General features: G+C 35.0%; 1 protein-coding gene across 1 annotated transcript; it reads right to left on the reverse strand.

Moving 5' to 3' along the window:
• Positions 1-10289: 10289 nt before the first annotated feature.
• LOC144453602 (rab GDP dissociation inhibitor alpha-like) lies at positions 10290-25361 on the reverse strand. Its single transcript, XM_078144927.1, has 9 exons — positions 25219-25361; positions 18862-18969; positions 17605-17704; positions 15574-15711; positions 14781-14979; positions 14267-14398; positions 13658-13932; positions 12917-13116; positions 10290-12517 (listed from the first exon to the last, which is right to left on the reverse strand). The coding sequence occupies exons 1-9, from the start codon at positions 25261-25263 to the stop codon at positions 12380-12382; spliced, it is 1335 nt and encodes a 444-aa protein (XP_078001053.1). The 5' UTR covers positions 25264-25361; the 3' UTR covers positions 10290-12379.
• Between the last annotated feature and the right edge of the window lie 60 nt (positions 25362-25421).

Here is a 25421-nt window from a genome sequence, read left to right on the forward strand (position 1 = left end):
AATTGTTCCATCGCAACCTTTACAATTTTGTTATTGCTGGTATCTAGGTACAATAAGTTATTCAAATGAGACAAGTCAGGCAACTCCGTTAATTCATTTGTACCAACGATCAGCCTTTGAAGGTTTTTCAACCTCGGAATAGCTTTTAAGTCTTTTAAGTTGTTGTATCCAACGTTGAGCTCTTCAAGATTAGTTAAACCTGATATTTCTGATGGTACGTTCTTCAACTGATTTTCGCTGATGTCTAATATTCTAAGGTGTTTCAACTTCAATATATTAGGGTCAAACGACTTGAGATTGTTACCTCTAATGTGTAATTCTTCCAGGTTTGCCATTTTATGGATATCCTTTGGCACATCACCTATCAAGCTATCGTTGATGTTTAGAATCTTCAACTTCTTCAAATCAGTAATACCCCGAGGGAGGGATTTCAAACCAACTCTTTTTCCGCCATCGTCGAGGTTTTTTCCACCAGCAGCGAGACTTTCCAAGTTGGACAGTTGTTGTATTGTTACAGGTAAACTTTTAATAGGATTTTGGCTGACATCAAGTGTTTCAAGATTCGACAAGTATAAAATATCTCCAGAAACTTCCCGCAATCTGTTATTGTCTAATCTTAATTCCTTGAGACATTTAAGGTGTGAAAGACGATTTGTTCGGGAACGACTTTGATTTGCCGATTTGTCGTCCCCCTTTCCTCCTTTTTGGTGAGTTTCTTGTTCTGAGTGATATTTTGGCGATACTTCTTCCAATTGATTTTCACCGAAGTCTATTCGTTCTAGATTCTTCAACAGTGATAACACAGCAGGGAATTTCTTAAAACAATTATTACGTAATATTATAGATCTTAAATTGATAAATTTTGATATTTCATCCGGGAGAGTTGACAATTTGTTGTTAGACAGGTTTAATTCGGTGATCCTTGCATAATTACATGATTCAAATGACACGGATACGAGTTGCTGACCACTCAAATCCAAGACTTTTTCCGTATCACGTGACATCATTGGTCAGTGTTTGGGTTGGTATGGCGTATCACACAGTAACAGAGTCGATGATGACAAAAGAGTTACTCACGGCCATTTCCTGTCAAAATGATTGATGAGAATATATAAATATTGAGATACAAGACAGATTTGTAAGAAAACATTTCGAATTGTTAAATCCGATGAGTATATTAAAAGTGAAGCTTAAATTTACTTTTTCATGAATTACGACCCAATGCACAGTGATTTCTGTCTTGTCTGGTTCGCCTCTGTGAGTGTGTGTGTGTGTGTGTGTGTGTGTGTGTGTCTGTGTGTCTGTGCGTGCGTGCGTGCGTGCGTGCGTGCGTGCGTGTGTGTGTGTGTGTGTGTGTGTGTGTGTGTGTGTGTGTGTCATATTGTGTGCATATATTTGTTTTAACGTTTGCTTCCTCTATAATGTTCAATGAATTCTTTTATCGAGTTGAAATTTAGAACAACGTGTGGACCACGAACACAACCTCTGCTGAACTATTTCCATGCTCTTCGATAGGTAGCACAACAATATACAATGTGGTTTATAATTTCATGTTTTTGTGCATCACTCCTTTTAAAGCTATTTTGTTTTTGCAAGTATTAGTATTTTCTTTTCAAATGTACAATCAAAGGGAGCAGCAATATAATACACTATATACTTTGATTATTTTTATGTGTGTGGAATAAGTTATTATTCTTTAATGATAATAATGATTGCCTTCTTTCATAATGATTCCCCTTATATTGTTTCCACTGGCTGAATATTCACACTGTTTAAACATGTTTAGAAGGTATCGAAGACGAATATCATTTCCATCATACCAAAATTTAAAATGTCTCCTACCAAATTACTATGGCCGTTTTCCAACCAGTGTTAAATTCTATAATTTGCTGAGGACTAATTCTACAACTCTGTTGAGGAATCTTGGTAAATTTGTTTATAAAACTATGGATTTAAGACAAGAATTTTATATGGATACCTGATATTGCTTGATAAGTTTATAACTTTCTAGAACATTTTAAAACATCTCATACTGTATTCTGTTTTTCATTAAATTATGTAATTTTGTCATTTTGGCCTGTGGCCTAAAGGAAAAGTAACAACATATTGGGATATTCACACTGTTTATAGACCAAATAAAAAAACCCTGCAATTATCCCGCTGTCTAACCCATTTCCTACATGTGCTGTGACATCGGGTTGAATATTCAAATTACAATATAAATTATGTAAATTTCACCATAGTTTTATATTTTAGAGGAACCAGAAAAATGACCTTTCACCCTTCCTTCATCGTGTGACCTCTCTAAGTAGACATAATACACGTCACCATTTAGAACATCCAAAACAATTGGAAACCAGATTTAAACGGAATGCCTCCCGTAAGGGAATCACTAATTATGCAAATAACTCATTAAAATAAAAATAAAACTATGTTAACAGGCTTTGTTTTTGGACAAGCGCGCTTTCTTAAGTTAATGTATGTGCCAAATTATACGGAATTTGAAGAGTGAATGATACTGCTTAATTACTGAATATCATTCATTATTCAAAATACTCATTAAAAGGTAAAAATTGTAGCAACAAACTTCATAGGACAGGTGCGTATTATTATGGTTGATATATGTATCATATTATACGAGATTTGAAGCTTGCATTTTAAAGATACAACGTAGTTACCTAAAATCATTAATTATGCAAATTGTTCATTAAAACTGTATGCTATAGCACCAAATTTTATGGGACGTACCTGCTTTGTTGTGGTTAACATTATGTACTAATTTGTATTGAAATTGAAGCATGCAGTCTTAAGATATAGCCTAATTACCGAAAATCATTAATTATGCAAATTATTCATTAACACTGTAAGGTACATCAACTAACTTTATAGGACATACACAATTTGTTATGGTTAATGTATGACTGAATTGTATTGAAATTGAAGTATGCAGTCGTAAGATATAGCCCAATTACCAAATATAATTAATTATGCAAATCATTCATTAACACTGAAAGGTACATCAACAAGATTTACAGGACATGTGCGATTGTTATTGTTAACATGTGTACTGAATTATATTGAATATGAAGTTTGCATTCTTAAGATATAGCCTAATTACCAATAATAATTAATTATGCAATATTCGTTAACGCTGTAAGGTACATCATCAAATTTTATGGGACAAATGTATGTTGTTATAACGAATATACTAAATTATATTGAAATTGAAGTATGCAGTCTTAAGATATTGCTTAATTATTTGATTTCATTAATATGCAAATTTCTCTAATTAAACATTAACCGATCTGGCTGGCTGAAAACCTAATCAGGTCTAGCTATTACCCTAAAGATGATATATTCCAAATTTCATTACAATTGAGCCAGCCAAATTTTAGAAAATGATGACACAGACAAACAGACAGACAGACACACACACAGACAGACATTTGTATTTTAATACCTCCCGTACCCTTACGGGAGGTAAAAATGTTACAGTGCAGAGGTAGGGAACAAAATACCATCAATCTTCAAACTTCACACTTTGGAAAACAGTCTTTTTCTCTTGGCGATATTGCATTCGATCTTTTTCGCTAGTCTTACATTTACTTTCACAATATTAAACGATGGCATAGCCTCTGATAACTTACAGACATAAATAGTCTTTTTTTGTAAATCAATATGATGTGGTTCAACACGTGTGAAAACTATATTGTGCTATCTTGGTGTTTTGAAGTGATTTGTCTTTTGAAGCTGCTGGGTTTTTTTTGCGTGTAGACGACTACTTGAAGAGCGCCACCTTGCGACCAATCGACGTTTAAACTCGACTACTATAATTATGCATTTTGTTATATTAACACGTTACTTTGATATCCATTTAGTATTGAAATCCAAGGTTTGCCAAAACGTACATTTAATGTGTTGAAAATTATGCATGTTTTTGAATAAAATAATAGCGTTTTAATTCTGAATACCTTTTAGTGTTCATTTATTGCACTCAAACTTTTTGTACACTAATACTCCATATTTTTCGTATAAACGCCCAATCACAATTTCAAATTAAAGTTGTAATTACAGTCCCTTTTTTGGTTACAATAAGTAAAACAATGCGAATGTTTTTGAACTCATTGGTAACCAAATAGGTCTCTATGTCATGCATGAATTACCTTAGAGAACTTTACTTGGTGTTTGTCACGATTCGACATGTTTTATTAATAGATGGCATCTGTATGTCAATACAAAAGTTGTACCATAAAAAACGTAAAACCACAGACTGTGTCCCTTTAATATAGTTGCGTTTGGCAACAACATTCACAAATACTGACAAAAAGGAACTCTACGAATAAATCTTTTGTTCGTCCACTGGTGCTGTGTTTAGTTACGATGTACACGGTATCTAAGTTAACAATACGCCATTGTGCTATTACAATGGCAGTCAACCAGCCAACCATTCTGTGTAGAACTATAGACAGTGTCTATATGGTGGAACAAAAATCACCTTCCTGGGTTATATCATATACAGTGGAGTCTATGGTCATATACATTATACTCGAGTTAACCAAAACTTTAGCCCGTGTTTTGTATTGCACTTGATCCATTTTCAAGTTTGGATATTACTTGTTATAAATAACCCTGCACTGCTGTCTTTTCTTTCAAACTTGGGCAAACGTTTTCAAATGACTGGCTGATAAATCTGTACACTTTCAATACAAACACAAACACAACAAAAGCTTACATGACGTAGACACATCCACACGTAAAATGGGAAGTATGCAACTAATATATTCTGGCTTACCTCCCGTGAAACCCGTCGCCGCTGTTGTTTTGTATAACTTGTTGTAAAGCGATATTTGCAGTACTTCATACGAGATAGTCACAACAACTGTGTAGCAACACGTCGGCGATATTTCAAGTGCGGCCTAGATACTAGTACTTCGATTCTTATTACAGCAGTGAATAATTGCTTGTCACGTGCTCACTACACCTTTATATGTACGACAAAGGGTCAGGCGGTCAGTCCGGCATTGGAATGTCTTGAAAGCCCATGATTCAATCCCAGGTTCTCGCATTACTCGTAATCAATGGAACCATGGGATTAAATGGGTTTAATCGTTTGTTCAGGATCAATACAGTTAGCACTGCCAGAAAACTCTTTTTCTTCGTCAAAATGTTAATCCTAATTCGACATATGCTGGTGAAAGAACGTTAGCCATGCCGCAACGTGGTACAGTCTACGCGTAATACCATAGAAACACCGGAATGCAGATTCATAAATTGTTAAAGGAGTACAACCTGGCCATGGGTTTATATGTCTTTGGGATGTAGTATTTTTTCTGCATTTTAAAAGGTACTCAGTATTATTCTACATACTGATGTAGAGTTAATCATCAACTAAAAACCTAGTACTAGGACATAATTATCAAAAAATATATATATAGGAACTCCCTACTATGCAATCTACAATTCTAAGAAAGCCAGAACACAAATTGTGACGTCATATATAGAAGGTATGCATCGACATATTAACATTTTTAACGAGAATAGTAAATCGAAGGCCTTGTTTGTATATATAAGAACTATGTAATAATAATACATAGACTCACCTAAGATTGTGCCACTTTTAATCATTATGTTACACTCACCAAACAGTACCACAATTCTTTATTGAAAACAAAGCCCGTCCTTTTCAGTAATCCTAAGGTTACGCTAAGGCACCATCATTGGCATCAATTAAATTCTTTGGTTACCGTCCACGTGCAAGTAGGTTTGTCGGTAGATTTAGAAGAAGAAGAAAAATCGTTTTTGCTGAAAATTTCCGCGCAAGGACTTATTTCATACTAGAGACGTTGTCGAAAACCTAGAATGTTTAATGACAAACATGCCATTTGACCTAGCAAATTTTGTTAGCGATGCTTTTTGTAAGAGAAAGGAATTTATGTACAATGTTTAAATATGTACGCTTACTTATTCATAAGTTAAAGATTTGTATTACTTTAGTGTCTTGTAAGCCCTAGGGGCTGGGTGTGGCTATGGGTAAGTCCACACATGATGACACTTTAATAAATAAACATAACATAACATAACATAACATAACATAACTATTGTAAATGGAAAGAGAAAAATAATTTTCAGAATAAGCAGACATATATCTAAATAGTTGTTTAAGACAATCGAACTAAGTTTGAACTTTGACATTGATATTTCACCGGTGTAGTAGGTATAAACGAATCACCAGAAAAATGTTTCGAGACATATTATTGTGGGTTTTTTGTGTTTATTTCCACCCCCCCCCCCTGGTCTACCAGGTAGATTTGGGGAAATTCGACGACAGCAAAACAAAGTATTGAATTAATTGATTGAGCCTGTAAATGTAACTTCAAAATTGTCAGATCACTAGTACTACAGTACTAGAGCAATCACTATTTTCGGCTGGTGGATGATTTTTTTACATACGAGACGTCACGGGAGAAAAGTGGAATGGCATGGGACATAATTGTTCCGCAATGCCAGTCATTAGGCCAAATAAAAAAAAAGTTGTTTGGTTCCGGTTACCCGACCCCACCTAGTTTTTCACGCCGACCCTAAACTTTTATTTTACGTATTCGAGAAAAATAACAATAACAAATCGCGAAGTCTCGCAAGAAATAGTGGATGCTGAATCAACTTAAAAAGACAATATAAAACTATTCTTCCAATCTGTAATGGCTGTACTTCTGGTAGAAAGAAATAAACAACACAAAGACCATTTGGAAAACACTGGAAAACCTGAACTAGACACTCGCACATGAAAAAATATATAATAAAATAAAATAAAAAATCTAACTACCCCACCTATTTTAAAATTGAATGTAATCGGAACAACACACTTTTTTTACGCCTTACAGAGAACTTTGCCGTTTCAGATAAACACATACACTAGCCCCATCTACACGTAGGTCGTCCTACCTGAGGCAGTCAAAGTCCTACCTGAGGTAGAATAGATTTGTGTCTACATGTAGGCAGGTTACAGCGGAGATGTCGCGCCTTCCGTCCTGACAGTACATGGGAAGAAGTCGGGAGGATTTCAGGAAACCTCTCAAAGGTGTCCTAAGTCAGGACGGTTTCAGGACGCGTTTGCGTCTACACGGGCTTCAAACTATCCTGAATCCTACCTCAGGTAGGATTTTTAGTGCCGTCTAGATGGGGCTAATGGCCACACTTGCACTCACGTGTCATGGGGTTCTGTCATAGTATATATGTAGCTTCTATAGCCTTCTAGTTTGAATGATTCATTTGAATGATTAATTATTTTAGTGATAATGCAAGCTCCAAATGCAAATGTCTGATTTTGTCATATATTATTAAGTTACTTGAAAGAGTATTATAAAGGACGCATTCGCCTCCTTGTCTCCAGCTCCAGATAGCTCTAAGCCCTTGGTACTCGTTGAGGGCGTCATACCATCTTGCGAACACACGCACACGCAACGTTCTCGATGAATTTTATACAGCAGGATGTACGTGTACGTGTACCGCCAATTCTAGGTTCCAAATATCTGCCACATTTCTAAGGATTTTCCGGTGAAAAAGGAACCAATGACTAAAGTATACATACTGGTCATCATCATCATCATCATCATCATCATCATCATCATCATCATCATCAGGTCGGGGCATCTCAGACACCATTGACGCGTTGCCTCCACACTTCTCTGTTCTGCATCATGTTTGGGAGCTTTTTTCTCGTTGTGCCAGTATCTGCTTCCAGTTGCTTGATGTAGGTTGCTACTGGGCGGCCTCTTCTTCGGCCATGATTACGTTGCCAGAATGAAGTTGCGATTTCTTGTTTGCTTCGGTAGCAGTGGCCAGCAAATCTAAGTCTTCGCTCTCGTAGGGTGTCAGATATTAAGGGTAGGTATCCATATAGTTGAGCATTCGTTAAGTGTTGCCTCCAGTTGATGTTTAGTGCTGCTCTTAGGGGTCGTGTGTATAGCATCCATTTAGACGTGTTTCCAGAGTTTTTGTTAGAGTCCAGCTCTCTGCCCCATTTATAGTAGAATGCTTTCAACAGTAGCTCTGAAGAACTGGATTTTGAGATTTCTTGGGAGGTCTGATATCCAGATGTTGTCCATTTTAGATAGTGCAGACCAGGATTTCCCTTTCCTGATTTCCATTTCTTTTGATGTATAGTGTCTAGTTCAGGTAGTTATGTTTTCCATTGTTTTCCATAATTATGGTCTCTGTGTTATTGGTTTCTTCCCATCAGATGTACCGCCATTACATATTGGAAATACAGTTTTATATTATTGACTCAGTTTCCACATTGGATTCCTGGTCCACTATTTCTCGTGAGACTTCACAATTTTCGCGATAACGTTTTTCTCGAATACGTAAAAAATAGTTTAGGGTCGGCAGGTAAAAACTAGTTTGGGTCGGGTAACTGAAACCAAACAACTTTTTTTTTTTAGCTAAAGTGTATCTTTAAGGAAAGCTGAACAATTTCAGGTGATTTCATTGCCAATAACTAATAGGTGGGGATTTGTTTCAATCATGTTTTTGCATTGAATAAATTTAGTAGTTTGTAATGTAAGCTCATCTTTGTGTACATTATTTGAATGTCAAATAAAATATACTATGATAATGATATATGGCCTACTAGTAATACAAATTTTTGTGTGATTCCGATTACGCTAAATTTTAGAATAGGTGGGGTAGGTAGATTTTTAATTTAATTTTATTAAATTTTTTTTTCATGTGTGAGTGTCTAGTTCAGGTTTTCCATTGTTTTCCAAATGGTCTGTGTTATTTATTTATTTCTATCAGATATACAGCCATTACAGAATTTGATTGAAAGAACAGTTTTTTTATATCGTCTTTTTAAGTTCATGACAATTTCCGCATCCGCTATTTCTCGTGAGATTTCACAATTTTTGCGATTTTTATAATTTTTTTTGTATACGTCAAAAAAAGTTCAGGGTCGACGTCGGCAGTAATAGAGACTGCATAATATATATATATATATATATATATATAGTTTTGGTAGTACTGGAACTCTTTCTTGGGTGTAACTCGGAGTTTCACGCATATATAAATTGCGATCATAGAGCACTGTCTTATAGCAGATTGATACTCACCGAGTTATATATATATATATATATATATATATATATATATATATATATATATATATATATATATATATATATATATATATATTTCAATATTAATTAACGTAACTGTGTAACGAGAACTACGATACATTTTCTCAGTCTACTTTATAAATTAAATAGTCGTGACATAGTTCATTCCCCTTACTCTGAAGATTGGACGTGATTATAAATTATGCCATAGTGACAGACAGCCATAAATGTCGACGTCACTTCTCTTATCTTACCAAGATCATTGTCTTAGTTTCAATTAAGGGATGTTCTGTATGGTATCAGCTGTGTTTTCTGGAGAATCTCAAGGGGTGAAATTTTTTATCAACGTACCATTCTGCAATTTGTGTTCCACGCTCGTGCAATGCTGTACCACAATTCTATTGGTTTGTCTTTTCTTTGCACCTATTCAAATCGTCATTAACAACCCATTTTTTTCGACAGGACTACTGTTCGAACTGTTTTCTCCCCATACATATAGTATTTGTGGTTTTCTGTGTTTTGTAAAGTACGTTGAGATTTTAATATAATACCGTACATATATGAGATTTAAAGGAAATGTAGAGTATATTTGGTTGTATGCTCATTTTTTTTTTCTTAAATTCGCATTTGTTCTTCGTTCCACACACAAAAACTCTTGCGTTTCTGCATGCGGAGACAACTAAATTTGTGTGGCCAGAGAATGCAAGACGGAAGGCCCCAACGATCTAATTTGCATATTATGATGCAAGATAATACTCTACCTAAAACCGTAACCATAGCCGTGAAACTGAACTCGTACGCCTATGCTATAACTCGGGGACTTCAACATATATAACGTATCAAGTGTTCTTTATGCAGTATTTTACCTTTGTCCATTCCTCAAAATCTGATTTGCATACAATTGACCAACATTTCTCATTAAATTACCCACTGTTCATACATGAAACATTCTTTGCCCTTTGATATAACATTCGTCTATCAATACATTTTGATAAATCAAATTTCCATGGGTCATAAACGCTGTGTGACAGGTGCATAGAGCCTAACGGGGTGGGGGTGGCACATACACAATCAATTTGTTCAAGTGCAAAACGTTGGGTGACAAACTATAAATCTCAAAGCATGCACTTTCGTCCACATTTAAGCACAAACATCATACAAAAAAGACAGCCTCTACAAATATTTTATTATACTTCTTTTTAATACAGTACATAGTCACTGTTTTAGCATACACGAGTCTGAAAGAAAATAAGTACACTTGCTGTAAACGAGTGGACTAAATCACCATAGCCAGATTTTTTTTTTTAAACAGCAGCAGAAAAAATATACACAGTGATAACCAGATAGAATACAGATAAAATCTGGGCTTTCCTCAAGTATCATGCTGTTTTGTCAGCTACATCGAAATTCATAAACCTGCACAGCTATATCATACCGGCTGTGAGTTCACATTTGACAATATCTAGGAGAATGTAACAAAGACAGCATTCACAATGTTACACTGAAAGCTCTAATTCGGAGATCCTAACTCTTGTTGCTATGGGAAACAATAGTTGGATAAAGGTCAGGGGGAGGAGACAAAACAGAGTGAAATAGTTTCATAATTCTGTTCTCAGATATGCCATGGACAAACGATAAACATGTCTTTCCATGACTGCTATAATCATCAAAAAATTACCTCATGATTTACCATGCTACTACGCTACTATGAAAAGTGTTCGTCGTAACTAACCTTGTAAAACACAGTTCTTGATTATAATGGCATAATAAAATGGTTTTTGTTTTTTTTGAATTGTACAGTGCACTATGCTCTACAAAAATTAACATGCAAAGTGAATGAAAGAATTATGAGATTGAAAATGTCAGTATCTTTTAGCTGTTATTTGTATAAGACAATACTGCATGAAGAATTCAGTATATCGACCCAATGAGTCCCTTGTTTTGAGCAGGTCTATATATCATTACATAATTATACCCTAAACATGGGGCCTTAGGCTTTACAAGGTTAAAGGAACACTAAAATGAATGGACTGTGAAAAAAGAAAGAAGAGCTTCGTTGAAAGTCTTGAGGAGCAAACTATGTAAGTGCCAACCAAAGTACAACTCTTGTACTGGTAGTCTTGTGTGCATGGTTTGGATGCACAGAGAGTTACGAATTGAACTGTTCTTTCAATACGGGATCACTTGATACAGGTAACGATCCAAACATTTAACTACATACTACAGGCAATGAAAAAAACGTAATGCTGATAAACTCAAAATATTACATTTGCATATCTTGGTCCAAAGAGCTAGCCTTTCAAATTGCAGGTGTACATACATAGACTCTAACTGGTGATAAACTGCGATGTAACAAGTTGAAACAACATGGCCACCATCTTTTCAGTTTGGGAAGATATGCATTTGTTATTTTTCATGTTTTTTTCAATGAAAGTCCTGTCTTGAGTTAAGAGTCCTGAACATTTAAATCATCCGTAAGACACAAGAAACCGAGCATGTAATGTATGACATCATCATTCAAATATTATTCAATGTTCAAACAAAAGCTTGGAACATTGATGAAGAATCTAATAGATTCTTGGTTCTGCACAGCACATTGCTGAGATACCATGGTTCACAGAGTTCAAAAATTAAACCAAAGTTACCATACCCTACCCTACCCTGGTTCTACTGCATGATCTACTAGTACTTGGAATATTACAAGCATAGATATATATAGATAGATAGATAGATAGGTATAGAACTACAAGAGAACTACTTGGACCATCGTCAGGACACTTTGATCTAAGAACAGCACGCTATCATAAATTAAAATCACCAAAAATGTACAGCTTCTGACTACATTGCACTCTAGTTGGAAAAAAAATGGAAATTTAAAAAAAAGGGTACATGGTGTTAACATGCCATCAGAATTTGCTTTGAAGTGTAAACGTTTCACATACAGTGACTGCTTTATACTATCTATGATAATGTGTCTGTCTGCTCAGAAAAACAAACACAAAACAAAAATGTACTTTAGGCAGGTATGGGTAAATTACATTGAATTTTTTTTTTGTTTTCTTACTTTTTAAATCACTTTTAAATCTATCTTTAGATAATTGAACATTTCATTTCAAAGGGTGATTTATCTTCTCCCAGGTTGCGTGAACTCCATGGTTTGCTTGTACATGTATTTCATTTAATCAATCTTTTTTGTTTTTGTGTTTTTTTGGGGGAGGTGTACATTTTCTGAGCATTTTGCAATGATTACGCATAGGTACTCCATTCTAATCTACATTCTCCAGGTCCTTCTGCACTCTTGAAAAATCAAAGCTTGACCCTGTCATGCGTTTCCACAAATCCAAAATATCACTACAAGTTGTCTCAAAGTGAGTAGTTGCATCGTAAGAAGAGGATATAAAGACCTATACACGGGGGAAAAGAAGTAAAGAACAACATCATCATTAGTAAACTATAAGTTATTGCAAAGTTAAAGTGTGACAGAATGTGCCATTGAATTCAGAGACACAGACGCAAACAAACACATAGACACAAATGTGCCCTCTAAGCCAACTTGACGTGTCACTGACGCACACAATTTGGTGTTCCCCTATCTCTTGCAAGAAATCCCAGTTTTTCTCATATTGACTCACAACAACAAAATTTGGCTACTATTAGAGGGTATACTGATAGACACAGACAGATGTATACTGACAGACAGGACACACACACAGATGTACCCTAGGTCTTTTTTGTAAGACAACAACAATAACAACATTACAATTTCTAAGGAGTTCTGATACTTTGCCATTTTGTATACATACCTTTGATTTTGATCCATCATCAGTTGCCTCCAAAGTATCAATAATAGAAACAAATTTTTGTTCAATACATCCTAACAGATCAAGGCCTGGTTGCAGTTCAGCCTCAGGATCGGAAGTCTCAACAGTGGTAGATACAAATGCAATGGTATAGGGCTTTGTAGACACAAAGTGAGCATTGGAAACAGCAGCTATATAGATATCTGGAAATGAAACCAAAGTATGGCAAAGTTACATTATGCAGCTACATAGATATCGAGAATCAAATAAAATACAATGAACAAAGTCAGCTCAAACAACTCATTATACACAGAAAGTGAGTGTTACAGAAGCAAGTGTCCTACTTGAACATCAATCCACTTGTGACCTAAAGCATATTTTGATAGTCTCCCATCTGGGCTAAGACACCGTTGTCTCAAATGCTCGAAAGTTCGATACAGCTAGAGTTTTGACCCATCTGCTAAGTTGGTTTTGTGTATTTGTGTAATTTGCCTTTTGTTTTTACTTCTCTTTTTCAGGGTTTTTCTAAAGCATATTGTTTTTATTTATTGTATTGTGAGCTGTAAACTATGTATCCTTTGAGGACTTATCAATGAATAATAATGCCACTCTGAAAACATGAATAGATGAAACACGAACAATCAAACATGCTAAATTGCCTTCTCTTTCACTTGTCATCAAAATTGACCACCTGATGGACACAATGGACTCATTTTCAACCAGTTAGAATAATTGCTAACTAACCTGACTTTCTGCCCACTTGGTTCTGTGGAATGATAATTTGACAGGAAGCAGCATCTTTGGTATTTGGGACAGGATGCTTCAATATACATATAGCACGGACTACTTGACCATTCTTCTTCACTTTGTCAGGTACATATGTTGGGTCACACACAACCATTTTACACTTGGCAGTTTCACCCCCTGACGTCACTCCACATACTTCACCATCGTCATTATACACAAATCCGTCAATTGGTTTGTCCAACATGTATGTGCCACCATAAATAGCCGACAATCTACAAAGTAATCAATACATTTTTTAGTAAGCTACGAAAGCAAGCACATCGGGTACATATCAATGAACATTTGTGAAGATACACCTGAAGTAAGAAGTGTTCAACTTGTCAATTATAATTCAGCTAGAAACTTTATCATTTCGTTCAATATTTTGTCCAATACCCATGTCTATAAATTATATTTAAAGATTTGAAGGTAATAATACCAGCTGTACAACCAGGAAAGAAGTAACAGGTAGGGTGTCTTGAATAAGCATGTTCTTGTGTGTAACATGTACTATAAATTGTATGTATACATATAAAGCATACAAACCAAGTAACACACCATACTAACCTTGCAAAACCTTGGGGTAGTTCACCTAATCCATACAATGGATAAAGATATGGAGATTTACCATAACGAGCAAGAGAATCACTGTACAACTTCATTCGGAGGACTGTTTCAAGACATGGCTCATTTATGTAACTGGTCAAAATAATCAAAATCATGGAAAAGTTATTGTTACTAAATAGACTATCAAAATTAGCCTTCCTGGCACTTAAAAAGAGAATTTTGCAAAATTCCATGCTTAAGCATTGAGGACTGACTCTGAGAACATTTTATAAGATATTACACCCCTCTTACATAATATTACTGTCCAGACAAACCTCAAATCTCTTGTGGGACATTTCTTGTCCACCAAATTTACATCGGGTGAAATAATGTATATGATTACTTAAGTCCTGACCAATCCAAATGTGTACAATACGAGGGGATGTACATGTACAAATTCACCTGAAAATCTTTGTTTTGAATATTTCTCTACAATGAATCAACTTCAAGCAAGTGTTATGAACTCCATACTTACTCCTCATTCCTATGCAAGGCTAAAGCATGTCCAGTGAAATCAGTAGTATTACTATCCAAACCAAATTTGTCATACACATCCTTCATTGTGGATTTCTTGGGGTCAATACCTTGCCAAGACTTTGAGTTCTCTTCACTGAAATCATTTATATACATCAGGAACTTGCGGAAACGACGTTTCTCAAACAATCCCATCAGACCTACAAACAAAGGAATCCAGAAATTTACATGTGTACAGCATGGTGATAAGCAACATAAACAAAAGAAACTCTCATCTCACCTACAAACACATTACAACAATGTGTTGATAGAATTACATATGATGTGCAACCTAAACCTGTGTAAGATCACATATCAGTTCTGTAAAGCAAAATAGCTTAAAACTAGAAAAAACTACAAATCTGTCAAAGATAAGACTGGAGCACCAGCCTAGTTATTTTACCAATGTAAATTTCAAGATACTCTGTATTAGACCCTCGGGCAATTCTGCTAACTGTAAAAAGCAACCACAGGTCACACACTGCCAAAGGAGCAGGCACTATGCACATCAAGGTGCACCAACAGTGGTACGGTATCCTTGGTTTTTGTTTGGCAATTTCCGAGCACAGATCCGAGGTTTTGTTACAAGACTAATTTCAAGACAGCTAATTGTTCTGACAGTGATACAGACAAACATTCACATTAGGTAAATGGACGAACAAACAAACATTACTGTTAGACATTCTCTCCAATTTGAGCTTTCACTGCCACTAACTGATTGTGACAAAAGTGATCATTAAGTCAACACCACTTACTTGTTTTTATAGCTTCTTTCTCATCACAGGGTACTTTATGAATATGACCACCCTTTTTAAACACATAACTACCTTCCACTGACTTGAATTCCAAGTATCTTGTTACACCACTACTTATCAGTAATTTTACCAGTTGACCTGTACAAGAATGAATATCAACAATTAATTATACAGTTTTTAAATCTTGTAAGGTAGCATTTAAGTTGAGCAGTCATCTGATAATGTGATATTCTTGTCTGGATGTACTGCTTTTTTTTTCTTGTTGACAAACATGATGCGTCATGCCAGGATCACTATGCTTGCTCTTATATCTATCCTATATACATGTATAACTAAGCCACAGATTGTACATCAATTTAGTCAATCAACAGCTTGCTATTCTACGCATACAGAATGAACTGTAACCAGGACTATGTTGTACAGACAGGACGACATACTCTTTATTATCAAATTGCTGGCAAACGTTACAAAAGCAAAATTTATAACAGAACTCGTGTCACCATGAACTTGTGACGTTGATAACAAGTTTAAAATTCACAGGCACCACAGTACACTCTTTGTTGAATTCAAGTTACCTCAATAACTACACTACTTGTTCCTACCATTGACTTGGATGAATCTCATAAAAGAACTTTGATGATCACTTGATGACTAATTCTAGCAGGGCCAGCTGGTCTACAGAGCTTCAGATTCATTAAGAAAATAAATGTTGTATGAGTCGACTATTGTCACAGCTCATGGAGTAATTATTTGATCATGAATATGTTCCAGGGCCCTACATGTATGTGCACACAATGTTGAATGTCTTGCATTTGATGCAAAGTCTCAAGTCTCAAAGATAGCAAGGTTTCGCGCACACTTGACTTCCACATTCACAACAAGTCAATTGATTGATTAATGTTGATATAAATATATTAAATTTTGGTGCAATACAAAGTTAAATCCATTAACTTAGACTATACTTTTGCACAGAAGAGCTTTCATCATACTAGTGTTGATATAATTCAATCCTTTTTTGAGTGTCAAAATACATATTTTGACAATCTAAAACAATTATTTAAGGATATTTCTTGTTAATCTAAAGAGATTTGTACAGTTTTTCCATTAATAAAGAGATTTGTACAGTTTTCCCATTAATAAAGAGATTTGTACAGTTTTTCCCATTAATAAAGAGATTTGTACAGTTTTCCCATTAATAAAGAGATTTGTACAGTTTTTCCATTAATAAAGAGATTTGTACAGTTTTTCCATTAATAAAGAGATTTGTACAGTTTTTCCATTAATAAAGAGATTTGTACAGTTTTTCCATTAATAAAGAGATTTGTACAGTTTTTCCATTAATAAAGAGATTTGTACAGTTTTTCCATTAATAAAGAGATTTGTACAGTTTTTCCATTAATAAAGAGATTTGTACAGTTTTTCCATTAATAAAGAGATTTGTACAGTTTTTCCATTAATAAAGAGATTTGTACAGTTTTTCCATTAATAAAGAGATTTGTACAGTTTTTCCATTAATAAAGAGATTTGTACAGTTTTTCCATTAATAAAGAGATTTGTACAGTTTTTCCATTAATAAAGAGATTTGTACAGTTTTTCCATTAATAACTGACATGCATGCTGTGCACCGTGGTTTTTGAAATCTACCTGCGCTGGGGCTAAATTAACCTGCTTTGGAGCCGGTGTCGCCAGGTACTTTGAACTCTGCTTATCCAAACCTCTGACAACCTTATTTGTATCAAACCAGAGTTCAGTTGGGGAAAACACCATTCGTAAATCATGTCAATTTCTACTCAGAAACAAAGTTTTGTTTGGACATCCCTAGTTGCTGGCTAGGTTTTCATATTGCTTAGGACCTTAAGAGGAGCATGCATGAACCAGATGACTGCTGTGATAAAGCCTGGAAATGGGTAAGAGAACATTTGCCTGCCACCATTAGCCATATGAAAACACAACCCTGACCAACTTTTAACCAACACATCATATACAGTTGAATATAGTTTCAGTTGGTGTACCATGGTATTTACAACTTACCATTTGCCATGAGAAATTTGGGAATGAGATCAACATTCCAGTCACGACCACGACCCATTTCGGCCTTGGGCCCCGAAGTAAACTTAAACTTTTTATACAACTGTAAAATACAAGAAATGCAACCTCATCAAATGTCAAAATACACTGTATCTGAATGACATGGTAACTTTTTCTTGTATATGTTCTCACACCTGATTCTGAATGTGAAGTGTGATGACAACTACATGTATGACAGAACCCCGTGACCCATGAATGCAACTGTGGCACACTTGTGGTTTGTGCGAGTGCTTGCAGTGTTAACGTTCTTTATGGCCGAAAATCACTAAGTGTAGCCAGTGTAAGTGCAGCAGAAAACACTGCAAGGTATTTGCACTTGTACACTGGCACTCACACAGCATGGGGTTCTGTTTGCATATCTTTATTGGAAATAAGCAAATTTGCATAAACACAATCATACATTTTCTAGTGCAACTAACTATCGCACCCTCTGCACATTGGTATGCACTAATGTTTTCAATATTGCAAGTTGCAAAGGTTACTAGTATGCATGCACACCAGAGCAAACCATAATGTACATAACATGGAACAAATACTGTTCTAAAAAACTTACAATATTGCAAATTAAAGTGGAGTTGTACCACAGTATTAAATGTAGTTATGTGTTATGGAATATACATACAGTTCAACCCTCAAATCATAAAACAGGTCTTTATCATCCCCCTTAAAACACATTCATCAGGTCGGTAAAACGGTAATAATAATACGTTCTTGTACCACAGTCAAGGGTTCTTATTACTCATGAGTAACTTTCCGTCTCTTCAGGATGACAGGCTTAGTCAAACGGTAAAACCAGCAAACGGACAGTTTGGCAAAGCCTGTCAACTCAAATAGGCGAAATATTACTCGCAAGTAATAAGAACCTTTGATCATGGTACAAGAACGTATTATTACTAGACTAAGTAGTAAAGTCTTCATTATCATGTTTGCACAATGAGAAACATCTGACATTTGCTTCCAAATTTAGGAAAATTAGTTTGGAATTTGCAATTCATGACACTGTAGAGACTGCAAGCTGCATAACATCACGATAATAAACCCAGTCACATACACAAAAGTTTACTATCATGTTGCCCTTATGGTAACATGATGCACTAACAAACGTGAAAACATACAGTAATGGTAATGTTTAAACTACACATCTTATGACACAAGTCCATATGTACACTTTGAATATAAGAATTATGAAAATTAGCTTACGTCATCTAGAGGAGTGATTGAAGCACTTTCTCCACCATAATATGCGTTTTTGTCCATATGTAAAACTTTCTTCCCATTCACTGACAGAAGTCCACTCAGGATACACTCCTGCAAAGAAAGAGACAAAAACAAACTAGCATTAACAACCGATGAAGCACATGACATCTCCATGGTTACGTGGTGTCATGCACGAAAAATTCAATTCATACAAGTTTGTAAGTTGTTTTAATATGCGAGTACATTGTATCTTTTGCTAACATTCAGGTCAGAATCAGAGTAATTTCAGCTAAAATCAAATTTACTACATAATTTTCTCATGGCTAAAGAAACCCCAAGACTTGTAAGTTGTATAGCTGTTATTTATGGCGATAACCAAGACGCGGAACAATTGAATACACTTTTCAGTCACCCTGAATCCCTTACAAATGATTTAAAAAAAAATAATAATGTAGAAATCATGCACTGCTCCTAAAATCCTGTTTTGTCCAACTAATAATTACTCGTGCACGCAACCAAATACCCGGGGTCGGGGGGTGGGGTGGATTAATTAAACAGTTTAGTCAAAACACTTCCATGTACATAATACCTTTAGATTAAGTTATTCTAGTATGCTAATGTATATGTATGCCTTCTAGGACATATCAATTGTTTTCTGGCACTCTTGGAACAGTTGATTGCAATTTGGGATAATTTTTTATAGGTAAAATAAAATACATCATCGGATCATTCATAATTTATATCTCAATACCAGGCTTGAATTCAGTCAATTGCAAGTGATAGTTAAGTATGCTTCAGTAAGTAGAATACTGTGAGTACATTTAAATTAAAAACATGCAGAAAAAATACAGTACAACACCCAAAAACTCAGCCTGTGCCCCTTTAATTAATGATTGTACTCTGCTCTATTTATTGATGTTCAAACAATGAAAAATAAAAACATAACATGCTACATGTACATGTAACTGCTTTCAGGAACGGAACTGTCATTTCTCTTTCAATAGCCTGTCAAGATGTCCCAATTAATCAGTAATGTCACACAGTAAGTTTTTGACATCGTCAGACAAACAAAAATGGCCACTAGCATACAAGTATTTTGGACTCTGTGCACAAAGTAAAATATCTCAGGAGTTTGCAGTATTTTGGTAGATGTAGAAACATAGAATAGAATATCTAGTATTTGAAAGATTTGGGTTTATCATTTACCAAGACACAGTATTATTACATACAATATACAATGTATTTTACCAGAGATTACTTGCACTAGTGAATGTGCGTACATGTACTACTAGTGGACTAGTGGTATTTGCAGTGCAGTGCAATACCAAGAACATAACTGCAAACCTGTATACAAATGATATGCAAATGAGGACATGATCATTTGTTCATTCTACATGAAAGCTCGTGATTGCGTACATGTAGTGTCAGAACGCCATGCTGCGTAAGTGCCAGTTTGGGTACTCACGAGTCAAGGGTATTTGCACTCCTGCTTGCAGTGTTTTTTGCTGCACTTTCACTTGCTACGCTTGTGGAAGTACTGCTGCAGAGAACACCGCAAGCACTTGTGCAAATACCTCGAGTACACCACACTTGCACTCACGCGTCATGGAGTTCTGTCATAATATTCAGTGGTCACTATAGTGATAAACAGCACTTGTTTTATTAGTAAAATGACATGTATACATCTGTCTATTTATAAAATTCAAACTCCAATAGAAATTGAAATGTAATAAATAAGGAACTGTTATTTAATCAGACGGTCATAACATGTACCATGGCTCTGAAACTTATTTTGTCTATTGTTTGTTGGATTATTCATATACCGAGACTGTAAATATGTATATAATGAATGTCTGCAGAAAAAATCTGTCATTCTAAACTCATAACTTCCACCTGTATCTTATTCTTAGGCTATTACTTTGATACATGTATGAAACGAAAGTGAACACTGATATGTGCAAATAAAGTATAAATGTGCTGATTAATATTCATGACATTACATATGGAAGGTAGTGAAAGAAATAACAAGAATAATTGAAATATACATAACATATTTGATTGTATAAACAGAGATTTAAAAATATAGCATATGATATGCTAATACTAATAGATTTGTGGCTCATATTGATAAAAGAAGACACATTTAATTTGGAAGCAAAATTAAATGGTACAGTGTTGAATTTAGAAATAAGACACTGCAGTATACATTAGCTCCAAAACAAGGAAGTACCTACATGTACATGTACAAGGAAATTGGACAAGACTGAAGAGTGTGTACTGTTCTACGTGTACGGACTAGTGGGTATATCCTGTTTAGAAAATGACTTGTCTTGGATTTAATTACGCTGTACCATAACCCAGAAGGCAGCAAATTAAATATTTTGTGTAAAGGTAGATATTAGTGGTGTCCACATTTCAAACACTGGACAAAAAGACACCATTATGCAGTTTTAGAAGATGGAATTTGGTAATTTAATATAAACTAACATGTGTTGCATATTTTACAATTGATGGAGAGCCATTCATGGGAACATCCATAATACATAATGGTGACAAAAGCCATTAACTTTCAGAAACAGTACGACTACGAGTGGTAATCAATAAATTCTTCCACTGTAATCATACATAGGCACACCTTTTCAATGGGTCAAACTAACTGGCTGATATCCCAGGAAAAGAAAACAACTTTGTTACTCTTCATTAGCATCAAGATTTTGGTATATCCAGGGCTTATGGTATTATTATGCTGCAGTATATTATAATATCGGTATTATGTATATTATAATATACAATGCAGCTGATTGTATGCAAGATTTAATCCTTACAACAACATCAGTGTAAAGCTGTGTCATGTGGTGCACATGATAATCAGTACATGTACACAACGTCAAACTTTGTCATACAATATGTGGAAATTCATTTTAACTTACTAGTTGGGAAAGGAAATATTGAGTTATTTCCCACCCTCTGTATTTGACCTGTGCTACAATCCATAGTATTCTCAGTACAAGCTAACTATACAACACATAGCATGGTGATTACATGTACATGTAACATGAAACAAACCTATACATAAATTATTCACATGATCTGCTAGTACGTGTACAGTGGAAGGGGTTGAGAAGCATATACACATGTTCTCACACACAGGGACATCAACCAATTTAGTGAATTAATTTACTGTCATTTCGCTGACACTACACGGAATGTCAGAGTTAGCTAATGGCTAGCCGCTATCTTTAAATTAATTGAATCTAGTCCCTTACATGTATGGCAATGACAAAATGACATTATACATGCAACATTCCTAATTCTGACAAAATGTTTGCCCTTAAAGCTTTGAAATAGCAGACCACGAACATGCTTAATTCTTCAGAATTTAACTCTGTGTTCAGATTTCAAATCTACATACATGTACAGCCTAACTTTAATGGCTATTCCCATACCTTACTTGCACTTGCAGTCATATATATAATAAAAACATTTCACACAGGTCTCTCCACAAAACTTTGCACTGTAGGGCCATATCAGACTTTAAGATAAATCTCAGTGTAACTTATAAGACACTTGATACAATATACCTTGCACCTATTTTTTTGTTCATAATGCTGTACATGTACTTCTATTTATATGCTCATACTTTTCCACTATACAATAACATGTTACTTAAATGCTATATGCAAAAGAATAATCATGAAATGCAGGGTACAATGTACTTAATTAACCTTATAAACCCATCTTCAGGTCAAGTCCCTGTAAAAAGACAGTGGCTGTGGCAGATGAGAACTTGGTTTCTAAGGATTAGAACATGGTTTCTAAAATAGGATGTTAGCCTTTGAAGGGTTAAACAATGTTTGTGTGTTGCCATGTTTCTGTAACCTGTAAAAACGACAAGCTAATTTTCAACTATACCTTTAAAGGTAAGGTCATATACACTGTAAATCAGTACTTGATTTGAATCTCATTATAACTGTACATGTGGTTCCTGTACAAACATTGGATTTCAATGACATGTATTGTAATCATCCAGTCGATTTTGAAGTGAGCATAACCAATCTACATACCATAATTTCTACGGAACTTGTTATCTTAGAGTAAGGTTGATCAGAAATTGCCCTCACCAGGGGGATATTAAAACAAAGTGTTCACAATCTGTTATACAAGACTATATGGTACAAGGTACAAGGTAAATTTAAAATATCAGTGGAACAGATTTGTATTATTACACAAGGACAAATAGAGACACAAATAAACAGACAGACAGACATATTAGACTCACACACCACAATGATGACATTATTGAGGCTGAGTGAACTGACCTGTATATGAAAGAACTTCCTGTCAGGTTAACAAAAGGTACTAATCACTAAACTTGCTGATATTAGTTAGAAGACAAAAGCCCTTAATTTAAGCTACATGTGATATTTATAATTTAAATGTTTTGCTTCAACAAATTCTGACAGTAGGACACCCTAATTTCCAGGATGTAATTATGGACGGTGACTTACTAGAAATGAAGTAATTAATTATGGCATTATCTAACTACTTGTATATCAACCCCCTCATTTATGCATGACAGCAAATATTTCATACATCAGTCCATTAAAAACTGTAAAATGTACATGAAAATAAAACTGATGGATACATGTTGTCCCAAATACTGTATCATTATTCGTTTTAATAACTTAATAACAGAGAATCAATCAAAACTAACATTGACATTTACAATTACATCTAATTATATCATCCAATTACATTGCTTCATTCTCATGCAAATTCTCTGCCTGGCTGGCATTCAACAAGCATGAAAAACATTGCAATCCCTGTAGTATGACAAATACTTTCACAAAGACTTGAGTGGCTTTCGTAATCATATGCATACAGGATGCTCATTAAATATTGATGAAACACATAAATATGTGGAAAAACAATACATGGCTAGGAGTGAATAATGTTTTGATAACATTGTACAAGTGTTTATTGAAAACTGGCATTTGTTGCTATGATAATTGTAGGCTGTCTGAAAATAAGGGCACTAATGTATTACACAAATGATCACTATCATTGGGAATGAATTTATAATGAATGCGAACAGTTTGCACCTTCTTGGGAGCAAGCAATGAGTTATTCGACTAAGACTGTGGTGCACTGCAGGATGTAATATAAGTCATATATGATATACGATGATGATGTACTTGCTCACAAAATCTAGATATCAATAATCATTTGTCTGTAGGTGGGATGACATGATCGCCTACATGTACGTATATATGCTACTGAAGAAGTAAAACCTAAGGATATGCTCAAGAATAGTGTATATATCGAGATGAATATTCTGCAGGTTAGAGGGCTTTGATCGGGTTCAAAGAAGGCTCTTGAGTCTTAAATAATATTTACAGGGGAAAAGTGTAGCACAGTGGCCAATCGTTGGTAATGATAGGGATAATGTTTTAACCCCATTACCTAACCATAAGTTAGTACCAAGGTCGAAAAAAGATATGTAGAGTTCAGAGTTGGTATGCTATTCTACATTTTGACATTCACCATAGTGAATGAGTGTAACATACTAACATATAACCTTGCTTTGACTGAGCTTAGGAGTGGATTACCTTTCATGTGCACATTCATCATTTCGATGACAGGATTGCACAGAAATATTTGATGGCATTTCTTATGCTAAACATTATGTGCACACAATGAGCTGTATTATTGCAATTGCTAAACATATGATCTGGATCATCAATGCCACATCATCTATCTATTCACCAACAATACCTATTGTCTCATGCTATGCTGTGTTAACATAACTGTTTATGTAAATCGTGCAGTCATTCATTCATTCATCAAACGTAAACTAAAAGGTGCTCAGTTGTTTTCTTCACACCCCCTTTGTTTCCCTGGTGAAACCGTTCGAATGCTCTATTGTTAAAATCCGTTCTTGTCTGTTATTAGTGTTAAGTTTAATTAATGTTTTCTCCACGTTTCATCGACTTTTTTTTTGATTTCATGAAAAGCAACACGCGATGCAAATATGTGGTGGGAGTGTACGGTACCATGGTGTCTGTATGTCAACCTGCTCTCGAAAAATAATTTTAATAATATAGCGATGATGTCATCCTCGGATGACACCGGTTTCAAAATTTGGTATCAGAGAACAGATGCACTTTTTAGAATAATAACAAGACCGAAATGAAAAGGTGTATTTAATTAGAAAGGATACAGAAACACGTTAAAACACAAAGGTAATAAAAAATGATCTTCACCACTAATGCAACGTGCATGTTGACAGCACCTCAATTCGCGACAAGAAATGGGCGTGCTTATTGCTCAGCAAAGCCAGATATACGATAAAAATCTCACCTTAAGACCAGTTCCCAGCACTATAACATCATATTCTTCATCCATGTTTGCGAAAACCAGACGTTATAGTCGTTCTACAAATAATCAGATATTAATACAGCAGATTCAATGATCAGAAGTCCTCTTCTTTACCGACAAGATGGCTGTCATTGGACTATTTGCATTTCGTCTGAATGATGATCAATCCGCATACGGGAATAGGA

The sequence above is a fragment of the Glandiceps talaboti genome, chromosome 1 (genome assembly GCF_964340395.1).
Source record: "Glandiceps talaboti chromosome 1, keGlaTala1.1, whole genome shotgun sequence".
In the NCBI taxonomy this organism is placed as follows: Eukaryota; Metazoa; Hemichordata; class Enteropneusta; family Spengelidae; genus Glandiceps; species Glandiceps talaboti.